The following is a 13,956-nucleotide window of genomic DNA, read 5'->3' as shown; positions in this document are numbered from 1 at the left end:
CAACCTCTGTGCTTAGCTGCTGGTGAGCAGGGTGATGGGAAAGGGCAGGGGTGTGAGCCCCCTGCTGGGCAAACAATTCACACCTCTCCACAATAACATTGGTACAGAGATAAAATGGACAACACAACGAAAGCGTTTTTGATGGTCAAACACCATATACAACTGCCACAATAAAATGATAATATTTACACACAGAAGGCTAGGTAAAAAATAAAAATCAATACTTATGAAAAATATTCTGCAAATACTTAAAGCCCTGAGTGTCTACTTTCATACGAGTCATTAGCCACTACTGTAGAGTGTGACATCCCAAATACATTCAATGCTGAACATGGGCACCACCAAAACAGGCGGAAATTCCATTTTTTGGTCTCTGGTAAAAAGAGTTAATCATCCCTGTCAGTACTTTCCTATTGGTTCATTAATATGCAAGTGGAAGGTCTATGAACCACAACTAATCATCCCTGGAGGGGTTCTCCACGCAAGATATTTTACAACATAACGATAAGGAAGGTAAGAGAGAAGCCAGCAGTCACACGAAAAGAGTTGCAGGACGACTTGAAAGCAGCAGGAACAACGCTCACACACAGAACTCAGCAATGAACTCCACCGCAATCATTTCTGTCCCTACACCTCACACAAATCTCTTCTTCTAAAAAGAAGACATGCACATTGAATCCAAAATCACTGTTAATATCTTCACATACACCATTTCACCATTCACAATCCGTTGAAGGAACCCGGAGGAAACCCATGCGGAAAATCCACCTAGACAGAAACCTGAGCTCAGGATCAGATTTACAGGTGTGTATCATCCTGTGAGTTAAACTGACTTACATTGTGTATGACAGTTAGTGTCAGTGTGTAGAAAAGAAACAGGAATATACTATATACTGTAATATAATAATGTCCTGACTTCATTTCTACAAATGGTCCTAATGCTACTGTGAGCTGTTTCATGCCAGAATGACAGAGAAACAGAGACATGGAGCCGCTTTCGTATATGTATACCACGTATACGTGGTTTAATGGAGGATAATTGTGCAGGGGGGGTGCAATTTCCTGCAAAACACTGCCACTGCCGCTGCTAGGTAACCAAGCAGCACGATGCAAACAGAAGTGACCAGTTACCTTACCACCAGATTTACAGATTTGAATCAGGAGAGAGTGTGGGCTTTCTAAAGACAGCACTGGATGTCAAGCACAGAGAGAGAGAGAGAGAGAGAGAGAGAGAGAGAGAGAGAGAGAGAGAGAGAGAGAGAGAGAGAGATTGGGGATGGAAGGAGGGCAGGACTACAGAGGAGAGAGAGATGTACTGAATTAGTCATATTCACTAAAAACAGAATAGTAGTTCCTTCTCTCTTTTTTTCTAACATCAAGGCTCAGGCTAATTGGTCAAAACACACCACACACTAGGCAGACTGCTTTCAGTTGCTTGTTTACTCATTCATGTCCCCATTATAAGCTACATTTCAACAGATTGGAAACAATATATTCTATAGACTGATACAGTGCTGTGAAAAAGTATTTGCCCCATACTGATTTCTTCCTGGTTTTTGTGTATATCTCATGCTAAATAGTTTTAGATCTTCAAACGAAATACAACATAAAACAAAGGCCACCTGAGTAAACACACAATACAGTTTGTATTTATTTATTTATTTATTTTAGTCATAGTACTAGTATTATTCATAGTAATAGTAGCAGTATTCATAGTAGTATTACATTAGTACTAATAGTAATACTAGTAGGTGTGGTAAGTCCATTCATATTCTGTGTGCCCTCTTGTGGCTCTCTTCCAGCTAACACCTTTAAAGGTTCTGTTTGTCCATCTGGAAGGAACCAAAGAAGTCTGATAGACAACCCTAGAATACAACACCTTGAGAAATCTTAGACCCCTCAACTATCCAAAGAACCCTTGAAGATCATTTGAGTGTAGGCAGATGAGTAGTGTGCTATGCCTAGATCCAGCTAAGCTAATCTCACCTTTCCCTTGCTTTCTTGCTTTGTTTATCCAGCACTCCTACATTTTATGGTCTATTGACCATTCATCTTCTTCCACTCCTTTTTTTTTCTATGTCTCTCCTTCCTTTCCTCCTCAACATGGTGGATGTCAGAGATCAGAGCACTTACACTCTCTCGATCGATCTCTCTCTCTCTCTCTCTCTCTCTCTCTCTCTCTCTCACACACACACACACACACACACACACACACACACACACATTTTTCTTTCCTCACCTCTCTGTGGGAACACAAGGCAATCCACTCCCACTCCTTCTTGCGTCACGGAACAGAAATGCTTCCCAAAGTGGAGGCCAGATGGGCAAGCGGCGGCGTCACTCCTTTATTTGCCACTGACAAACACGGATTCGTACAGCCTGTAATTCAGGCGCTTCTGTGCAAAAACACATGGATGAATGTTCACTTAAGAGCTGAGAACAACAGGACGTCCATGGTTTTCTGACACGCTGGAGAAGGCCGACTTGTGTGGATACTCTAGAGGAGAGAAAATGCAAGAGAGTTGAACTGATTCATGATGTAGTGTCATATTTCCCAATATTGCACTTCATCTGTTGTAAACTTGGCCTGACTTAACCAGCAGAGCCACTGCAGTCATGACTGAGTCAACTGTATCTGAAATATGGCCTAATCGTGCAATCAAGTTGTCTTTAATAAGCCCTAATTTAATGAGCTCTAATTTAAAAACCTGGTGCATGTGTAGGGCTCAACGAGAGGCCGTGACACCATCATCATTTGGCCCTCTGAATTACCATCTCCATGGCAACATGATGCACTTTGATATGACATCACGGCCAGCTCGAGCACACAAACAGCCTGAGTGGGATTACAGAACCAAGTGTGTGAGAGATGCTTGCCTCCTCATACACATTTCTATTTAGCTGATATTAAGAACAGACCTTAGGGCTCTGGAGCTATTCAAGACAACAGTATAAAAACACATCTATTTATCCATTATTCACCCATTGTCTTGTTTTAAAAAATATGTAATTACATATAAATAAATTAAGACAGTTAAGACCAACATGAAGTTGCTAGGTTTTATTCCCCTGTTTTTATTTCTTAATAGCTTTCCAGAAAAAAAAAAATGTCAAACTCATTATGGATACTAAAGTGGGTTTTTTTTCCATTTCTCCTTTTGTCTATTTTTAAGCTAGACAGGGAATATTTGATATTGCACAAATTATTCTGCTTTCAGATACTTGGACCTTTTTCAGCACTTTGGTTTCCATCACACCAAGTCCTGATGACGTGCTGCTGATGTCAGTGGCAGAGAGAAAGAGGCAGGGTGAACATGGCCTAATTTAGCAGTGTGAATGGGAGAGTGCAGGCCGTGGGTGTTGTGTCTCGGCCTCAGTGACGCAGGCTATTTCACACACTTCCTGCCAGCTGGTGGCACCTTGCGCACTGTCCAACAAATTCATTTCCCGAACACGCTGTGCATGTTTCTGCAGTATCACTTCCCCTCTCTCTTCCCCAACCTCCTTCTTGTCCAATATTAATGGAGTAGGCTTTTTTTTCTTTCTTTATTAATTTATTTATGAGTCAGGGTCTACATCAGCACTACATCTTTCATAATAACAAATAATCCATAGATAATAATAGAGGGCAAATGTTTGAGTAAACATTCTTCTTCTATAATGCATTTTGACGGCATGGTGGCACATCAGGGAGCATTGCTGCTTCACATCTCCACAAGTCAGTATGGAGTATGTTCTCCCCATGTGCACGTGGGATTCCTCCGGGTATTTGGGTTCCTCCCACTTCCCAAAAACATGCTGGTAGGTGGACTGGTGACTTGAACTTGCCCCTAGGTGTGAATGCATGTGCTCATGGCACCCTGTAATGGACTGGTGTTCCATCAAGAGTGTGTTCTCATCTCACACACAGTGTTACTGGAATCCAGCATGACCCTGACCAGGATAAAGCAGTTACTGAAGAAGAAAATGATGATGATGATGATGATGATGATGCATATTTGTGTCATAGTGCGTTTACTATACATCTACTGTGTTGTTTTTGTGTATACTGTATCTCGTACTAAATGGTTTCAGAAATTAAAACAAAATCTAAGATAAAACAAAGGCAACCTAAATAAACACACAATCCAGTTTTTAAATGATAGTTATTTATTGAAGCAAAAAGCTTATCCAATACTAACTGGGCCTGTGTGAAAATGTATTTGCCCCCATTGTTACGAATTCCCCAAATCTATGAAAATGCATTCATAATGGGGTTCAGCTGGACTAGACACAACCAGGCCTGATTACTGCAAAACCTGTTCAATCAAATCAACACTTAAATAGAACTTTTTCAACAGCATGAATTTGGTTAAAAGGTCTTACCCAGTAACACACTATGCTGAAACTGAAAGAAATTCCAGAAATCATGAAGAAGAAGGTGATTGAAATACATCAGACTGGGAAGGGTTACAAAGCTATTTCAAAGGCTCTGGGACTCCAAAGAACCACAGTGAGAGCCATTATCTCCAAATGGAAAAACTCGGCACAGTAGTGAACTTTCCCAGAAGTGACCGACCTTCCAAAATTCCTCCAAGAGCACAGCAACTACTCATCCAGGAAATCACAAAAGAGCCAAGGACAACATCAAAGGACCTACAGGCCTCTCTTGCATCAATAAAGCTCACTGTTCATAACTCCACTATCAGAAAGACACTGGGCAAAAATGGCATCCATGGAAGAGAGGCGTGATGAAAACCACTGCTAACCCAGAAGAACATTAAGGTTCATCTGAATTTTACCAAAACACATCTTGATGATCCTCAAACCTTTTGGGAGAAGGTTCTGTGGACTGATGAGTTGAAAGTGGAACTGTCTGGAAGACAGGGGTCCCGTTACATCTGGCTTTAACCAAACACAGAATTCCACAAAAAGAACATAATACCTATGGTCAAGCATGGTAGTGGAAGTGTGATGGTGTGGGGATGCTTTACTGCTTCAGGGCCTGGGCAACTTGCAAGTATTGAGAGAAACATGAATTCTGTTCTCTACCAGAAAATCCTAAAGGAGAATATCTGGTCTTCAGTCCGTAAATTGACACTCAAGCGTAACTGGATTATTGCGTTGACAGTGATCCATAGCATAGGAGTAAATCCTAGTCCTAGAAGTAAGTGAAACACTGATCTCCAGTTATTGGAAGCGTTTGGTTGCAGTTATTGCTGCTAAAGGTGGCACAACCAGATTTTAAGTTTAGGTTTTTCACATGCATGATAGTTATTGGCTAACTTTTTTTTGCTTCAATAAAAAATTAAATAAATAAAAACTGTGTTGTGTGTTTACTCAGGTGGCCTTTGTTTTATGTTGTATTTCGTTTGAAAATCTAAAATTATTTAGTATGAGATATACACAAAACCAGAAGAAATCAGGATGGGGCAAATTCCTTTTCACAGCACTGTACTTCCTTGGGTGTTTTATAAAATTTCAGAAGGAAGCAAACATAAAATTCATGTGAGGTATTTGTGCCAGACACACATTTTTTTTCATTGGATAAACATTAATTAACATTTGGGGAAAAAAAAAAAAAAAAAAAAAAAAAAAAAAGACAGTAGGCTGCCAGTCAACCTACATGCATGTCTTTGGATTGGGGGAGGAAACCAGAGTACCCGGAGGAAACCCCTGAAAAAAGGGGAGAACATGCAAGCTCAGCACACACAGGGTGGAAGCAGGATTTGAACCCCCAACCAGGGAGGTTCAAGGCAAAACTTCTAAATTGCCAAAAAAAAAAAAAAAAAAAAAAAAAAAAAAAAAGCTTTTTTTTTTTTTATGGGGGGCGGGGGTGGTGGAATAAAATCACTCTTAATGTGAAATCCTACTATCCATCATCAAACAAAGCAAGTAGTATGTTCAGAAAAAAAGCATTTAAATAATAGGTTAAAATAATAATCATTTTACAACCATGTGTTTAACGTAAAATACTACTTATTGCGTTAATTTTATTCGTTTTTTCTTTTCTTTTTTTTTCTTTCTTTACATCAATCATTCGAATCCCGCCTTTCAATTATTGGCCAACAGAATTCTGACAGTCTGTCAAACTGACCAATCAGTGTGCACGCTTTAGCCGTGCCTAGCGTAGCAGGAAGTGATTTTACAATACGGGTAGTAAGGGGGGGGGGCACTGATCCGTATTTACTCATTAACAAGCGTCACAATACGGGTGGGCTGTATAACCCGGAAGTTCAAACATAATTCTCGCGGAAGTTGCTCTACCTGAACTCAATGTGACTTTATCGAAACAATACTGAAAAACCTTGCGTTAAAATGTTTCTCACCGCAGTTAACCGTGAGTAAAAAGAAATGTAACCGCCGCTAATATATGGTTTAAGTTTAAAAATAAATAAATGTGGCGATGTAAGTCGTACGTTATCTAGTTCCAGAGTTGATTAGCAAGCTAGACGAGCAGAGTGTGCTTCATTTTAAAATATCATTATCAATAAAATAAATAATTATTCTAATGTAAAATTCATAATGAGATTTCACTCTGAATATCACCAATTCTCAACTAAATATACTGCTAAGCCCCGCTTTATATTTGTATAGGCTCACGTTGCTCATGTGCATGAAATATCTAGATGTGATGTATTGTGATGCCAGTTATAATAACAGATACTCTTTTATTTTGTTTCCTGAATCTTTTAGTCGCCAAGAGCAAATCTAAGTAAGTCATATCACCCCTTTACAAATTCCAACACTTAAGCAACAATAATGCTGCTTGTGTCTGTCATTTAGTTCTATTGACCTCCTATTATGCATCATGGTGCTACAGACAGACAGGGTTATTGCATCTACACACACAGTACTGGGCAAAAGTTTTAGGCATCCTATTCTTTTTAGTACAAACTTTGTTATATATTTTTTATGTTATGACTTCTACATTATCGAGCCAGTACAAAAAACATTCAATTCCCAAACATTAGTTTTCCAGCACAGAATTAAACGTTACAGAAAAGTGTTTGTATGTCAGTGAAGAAAGGAGCGTATTACGTAAGAGATGCTTTACAGACACAAAACACAATGAAGGCTGCTGGGTTTTGCTGCAAAAATAAGAAGCGAGTGCAACAGTCAAAGTCTCGAGAAGAATCGTGTCTGGTTCTGCAAGCTTATTTCCTTATAAAACTGCGCTAATTGTACTCAAGACTACTATTTTTTGTAAGCAAAGGGTCGATACACTAAATATTGGCTTTGTTGCAATTATTACAGTTTACTGCTCTTTATAGTATTTTTTTAAAATGGAGAAACATTTAATTTCATTATTTTTGAACGCATCTTTGCTCTACAGCATTTCATTGCATGTGCCTAAGACTTTTGCAAGTACTGTGTGTCTTTGTATGTGTGTGTGTGTGTGTGTGTATATATATATATATATATATATATATATATAATCATATAAAAACTCTGAATTTTATGGACGTGTTTGTATTTCAGAACTGTGTTGGTACAGATGATGAGTGCTGCAGGGACAGGTTACTGTTTCAACACCAAGAGAGGACGACTCCGAGAAAAACTGGTGTTGCGTAAACACGACCCTATAGGTACCTTTACAAAAGATATGATACAAATAATAGGTATTGAAAGGAAAACTCCACCGTGAAACACATTCATTATGTTTATATTGAAGTGTTTGTGAGGTGTTTAGTGCTTCTGGGGCTGATTTGTTGGTTGGTGTAGTATTTTTGTTATTCCTGTGAGAAGTTACCGGTTGTTGGTGGCTCTGACGTCACAGGGGGACATTACTAGTGGGGTTAAAATAGCGTTTAATAGGATGACAAAAAAACGTCAGCAAATTCAAACATAAAGGTCAGGTTTGGTTATGTCAATGAAACTGACAAACATCAGCACAGAACAGCATTACAAAATAAATCTTGGACTTTGATTATAATGTTAATTATAAAGATTAATATGCAAGTAGTTCAAGGTGGGTTGTTTTTTCCTTTAAATGGACTATGTTTAATTTAGTGTAATAGTATGAATAAATAAAATGAACAAATTTAGTGTAATAGTAATTATTAGAGACTATGGTACTCTTTTGTCATTAAACATGGCAAAGAATCATTTCACAGTAAGTGGCCTTTTGACTGCTATTACAAATGACAACATTAATTTTTTTTTTACTGATTTAAACCAAAAGCCACAATCCTATGAATTTTCACTATATATCTTGCTCTGAAACGCTCATTGTGTCACCGTATTCAAAAATGAGGTTCTCAGCTGGAAACTAGTGAGTGAAATTGTAGATAAATGGAAGCTCAGGGAGCCAATCAGAGTGCAGCCTTCAACATTCTGAAGCTTGTTGCCAGAAAAGTGTACAAAAGCGATGAGAAACTCTGTAACCACTATGCATTTGTGCAAGGAACCAGAATAAAGATTTTGCCAGAACTTTATTTTATTAACTTCATATTTGCATGTGTTTACTGGTTAACTTTGGCAAGAGTTGTTTCGTGGACATTACAAGTTTTGCTGTTTGCAGTTTATACATTTGAGATATTAGGGATGAAATATAATGAATTATTTATACATTATTATTATTATTATTATTATTATTATTATTAACAACTTCTGTACAGTACGGTCCAACTGTCTTAGGCACCCTGTTTGTTATAGATGTGTATTTAATGACTTCTGCATTAGTGAGTCTGTACAAAGACATTTTGGATTTCCAAACATTACTTTTTGAACAAAAAAATTAAACATTCCAGGAAAATGGTTTTATGTCAGTCAAGAAAATAACATACTACGTTTGAGACTGCTTTTCAACCTGGGAAAAACCCCCATCTCAGACTGTCCAGTACCTCAGACTAGTGATGCATTTTTTTTTTTTTTTAAAGTAAAGGGTCGTCACACCAAATATTGAATTTGTTTAGTTTATTACAGTTCACTGCTCTTTATAGTATTTTTTTTTTTTTAAATGTAGAAACATTTAATTTAATAATTTTTAAGGCATCCTTGCTTTACAGTATTTCTTTGCGCAACACTGCATTTAGTTATTGATTTTTAACTGAACTATGTCAACAGTCAGTCTGTATTTGTATGTGAAATATTTCTGATAAAAAATGGCAGGCAACATTTTCCATCACGGATGAAAAGGATGTTTTAAGAGAGGAATGAGTAATCATACATAGAGGAAAAAAAGCTTAATCTAGGCTGCAGATAGTAAAACTCAACCCACTTGTTTTACAAATGGGTCTGTGAGAGTAACTCTCAATGTCCTTGTTTTTGTTTCTTTTTTTTTTCTTCTTTTTAAAAAAAATCAATATTAGAAATAACGAAGATGGATTTCATGTGCTAATATTCTGAAATGTTACTGCAATTCACATTCAGACAAGCCACATTTAATCCATAAATCATTTAAAAACATGTACAGATTCTTAAATTTTAATATCATTTGAATGCTAATTTTTTCTAAATATCACTTTGTAAAACATTGTACTTAAAAAAAAAAAAAAAAAAAAAAAAAAAAAAAAAAAAAAAAAAATCTCCAGAAGAACTGTGGCTGGTTCTGCAAGATGCTCAGTAAAACTTACCAGTTAATTTCCTTATAAAACCGCACTAATTAGTACTACCTGAGACTGCTAATTTTTTTAAGCAAAGCGTCATCATACCAAATATTGTCTGTTTCATTTATCATTTGTCGCTCTTTATAGTGTGTGTGTGTGTGTGTGTGTGTGTGTGTGTGTGTGTGTACAGAAACATTTAATTTAATTATTTTTGAAGGCATCTTTGCCCTACAGCATTTCTTTGTATGTGCCTAAGACTTTTGCACTGCACTATAAATACACTTCCAATAAAATATGGTCATGTGGAACAGTTCTCATTTCACCAAACCTTTAATAATAATACTTTTTCAATTGACTTCTAGGCCCAATTTGAGAGTATTTTTAATATGATGGTTATTTAAACAAAAACTGTTAAAATATAGGGTGTTCAGGAACTTTTGACTGGTAGTGTAACTGAAAGAGAAACAAGTAAATATTATCAGGAAATGATTTATATTGTTACTGCATATTTAGCTTTCTATTGCTTTTCTTTTTAAATAATGGTGCAGTAGCTGAAATGCAACTTGAGATTTTAAAAATAAATCTGTGCTTTCAAATAATAATAAAAAAGAACATTCTTAATTAAGAACCGTTTGAACATTTTTTTGTATGATTCACAGGAAAACAATTACTCATAGAGATTGGATCAAGTAGCTTGTGAAAATTCATCTATTTTATTACACTTGTTTTGTGGAGTTAATACTGAGCAGAAAATGCCTGTCTAGTTATTAGTACTGTTGAGTGAATCATCGCCATATGTTCAAAAAGCAAACGAAACAAACCATTTGAAATCATTTCACTGTGCTTCTTTTCTTTTTGTATAATTTTATAAAAGTTTCATCAGTCTTCATTAGTTATGTCAGATCTGCTCCCAATATCTTAAGCATGGCCATATTGTAGTTGTGATTTAAATACTTAAATTCATTCATACCTTATAACTCTTTCACATGTGAGACATATTAAGATGCTGTTTGATGTCCCCCCCCCCCCCCCCATGTGAAATCCTCTCACGTGATTGATCTTCTTGGCTTTCTGTACTTTTTTTTTTATGTAAAAAAAAAAAAGATAAACGAGTTTGTTTTCAGCGACACTTTCTTGAATCAAATCTAAAATGTGTTTATGGTTTAAAAATAAATAGTTAATTCTATGTAATCGCTTTCATGTAACTTGCTAAAAAAATATATTTATTTATTTATTTATTTTTACATTTTCATTCACAGTGAACCAGCACGTCTTGTTCATCGAGAAGAAGAAGATCCGCTCTCTTTAAACATGGACCAAACACGAGATTTCACTTGAAGAATTTCAGGCTTGTGTATTTAAACATGCACTGTTTCAAATCGTAGCTAAGAAGCAGCTATGAGAAAGAGCACTCATCTACACCGAGCTTAACCGAAAGGTCACGATTATATGAAGCATGATGACATGCCACAGTGCATCCGGACGTCCTGAGATCATTCCACAACATGACAGATTGAGAAATGCGCTGAGAAGCAATACTGCAGTGACTAATCATTTAGATACGTTTGCCAGTGTTGGATATCTTTTTCTGAAGATAAACTCTTAATGGTGAAATGGCTGAATTACAACACAGAGTTGTATTAAACATTCATTTTCTTTTTTTGTTTAAAGACATAAAAAAATAAATAAAATCACATAAGACTGTTCGAGTTCTCAGCTTCAACTGATTGAGAAGTTGAATCTTTATTCTCCATTCTCAAAAGAAAAAAAATGTGTGTGTATATATATATATATATATATATATATATATATATATAATTAGTGACTATTTACAATATTGTTTTATCTCAGTAAAATTGAAAGATTCTTAATATATTACAAGTAATTCTTAATAAATTCATATTTTGTATTCATGATCTTATACTCGAGCAAAAATCACATCAGTCTAAATATAATTTATTACATAAGCATTGATTATAATTTTAGTGTAAAAGGCATATAATATATAGTGTAGTAAGGCATAATAGTGTAAAAGGCATAGTATACAGTGTTTAGGAACAATGCAGATGAGATATTAGTGTAATGTTCTGTAGATATGACACTTTATATGACTTATTAATACATACATAATAAATCAGTTTATAAATGATTCACTACGGCTGCCCCTAACAATTATATTTGATAATTGATTATCAAATGACCTATTGATTATTTTTTTTTGATTAAAAATAAAAATCAATAAAATTAGTAGGATGATTTTTAAAAAATTTAAAATTAAATTAGCTGGATGATTTAAAAAATATATGAAATACCAAAAACTGTAATACAACATTACTGACATTTCTCAGATAATTAGTAACATAACATTCTCAATAACACAAGATTATTATCAAGTGCCTATGTTGACGAAATGAGACGCCCAAACTTAACATAAGCTGATGCAGAAAGTATATTGTACTGTGTACTTTTCGCAGTTATTTATTTATTTATTTATTTTTTCTTTAAAACAGTGTGTGTGTCTGACCAGACAAATTCAGAATGAATATCCACTAGTTGTTTTTACTAACTGGAACACCCCAAAGCTCAATTCATTTTATTTCCTGTGTGTGGATAAATTACTTATTAAGTGCATTGTGATAGGAGCAACATAATTCACATAATAGCATGCATCTGAGAAATAAATCTGAAAAAGAGAGCATATGCTACTACACTTGAAACAGTACCACACTGTATTTAAAATGAAAATGAGAGTCTATAATTTATTGTTTAATCAATCTAAGATTTAAAAACAAACAAAAATCTATCTCAAAGACAGCTAAAGAAAACTATAGGTGTTTTTTGTTTGCTTAACATGTTTTCATAAAATATCCTAATACGTAAACATATTCTACCAAATAACCCCATTGCATATTTTAACCAACAACAATTCTGCCCGAAAATAAGATGGTTATCACTTAAAACCTTGTTTATCAGTCTGATTTTATGAAAAGCCCTGCTTTCAACACATTCAAACTTTCCCTGTAATAGGCAGGAAATGGCAAAGATGAGTGTGTTGTAACTATAGTGTTTATTGTAAAATGCTGCACTTTATGTCTGAATGATAGTTATGTATTTAACACCTCAAGAAGGAACAGTTTGTTCCAAATTATACAATCTGCATCACATTTTTTATTAATTTAGTCAAGTGAGTCATTTTTGTTAGTAGGTTGTGTTAAAAAAATAAATAAATAAAATTAAAAAGTCAGCTCTAGACCTCTAAGCCCAAAGTGTTCAAAATGCCACCCATCAAATACAACATGGTACCAAGTAAGGGTGTCCCAAAAGTCTCCATGTTAGTCTCCATGGGGGATATTAACACTTTTTAGCAAAATGTTTTCCAAAATGTTTCATACATAGTTTATATTATATATATATTTTTTCCAGATAGCCTTTAAGAAAGCCTTTGACAAAAGAAGACCGTATTGAAATTATTCTCATGGCTGGATCGGGAAGTTGTCGCAACATTTTGATGGACATGCGTTACATGCATAACACCAGGCGTGTTAACGAGTTCCTCGTGAGTGGGAGAAACAACTCTGTGTGTGTTTTTAAAAAAATAGGCAATCATGTAGAGCAGGTTTTGTAAATAAAGTGGTATGGTTTGTAAAAAAAAAATGGTATGGACTTTTGGGACACCGTGTAGTTTACACCCATTACATTCTTATAGACTTTAGTTGATAATTAGAAATATGAATGTATATATATGTACAAAAATATATTTTAAAGGGTCATTTAACCCTCATTTCTAAAAGCTATAAAATGTCAAGTGTAGTTTTCTATTTGATATTACCTCATTCTGATTTACTGTATTTTGCTTCTGATAAGTAATTGCAGAAGGTAAAATAACTTTCATTAGTTACACGTTAAGTGAAGAGTTTATTTATCGCAGGAAAATTCCAAGATGATCTGTGTTGTAACTAGGCTCAACAAGGTGCTGACCTTGTTAAAATGAGAGTATATGGAAGTGGACACGTCATGTTGTCAGAATTCCATCGAACTGCTTGTTTTATGGTTGCGAAGCACATGAATAGGACTTGGTGTATTTTTCAGTCATGTGTTCCTGTTATTTTTGGACAAATACATGCCTACACACATGCACACAGTTAAATAGGTTGACTTTTTTTATTATTTAAATAAGTGGTTAGTCTGTAAATCTAGTTTGCAAATATTACATTTTGAAATTATGTTAAAGATCCTAAATTAAATTAATTCAGTTTATACACTGAATATGCAGCTCAGTAACTTTCAGATAATAGATTTTAGATTTTGTACATTCCTAAATGATTTTCTAAACACTTCATGGGCAACAAATTAAAGGGGGAAAAAAAACACTGGTTACACTGAGGAGTCATTTATTTTACCCCTTAGCGGGAACAGTCGCTGTATA

General features: G+C 35.2%; 1 protein-coding gene across 1 annotated transcript; it reads left to right on the top strand.

The window, feature by feature from the left end:
- Nucleotides 1-6,295: 6,295 nt before the first annotated feature.
- On the top strand, nucleotides 6,296-11,229 carry mrpl33 (mitochondrial ribosomal protein L33). Its single transcript, NM_001201048.1, is given in 4 exon segments — nucleotides 6,296-6,319; nucleotides 6,676-6,694; nucleotides 7,462-7,568; nucleotides 10,790-11,229. Coding segments are annotated over 4 exon segments (198 nt in total). The 5' UTR covers nucleotides 6,296-6,297; the 3' UTR covers nucleotides 10,840-11,229.
- Nucleotides 11,230-13,956: the final 2,727 nt, after the last annotated feature.

Source organism: Ictalurus punctatus, chromosome 9 (genome assembly GCF_001660625.3).
Source record: "Ictalurus punctatus breed USDA103 chromosome 9, Coco_2.0, whole genome shotgun sequence".
In the NCBI taxonomy this organism is placed as follows: domain Eukaryota; kingdom Metazoa; phylum Chordata; class Actinopteri; order Siluriformes; family Ictaluridae; genus Ictalurus; species Ictalurus punctatus.
Note: the sequence above shows the minus strand (reverse complement) of the source record. Positions and strands in the feature narration are given on the sequence as shown.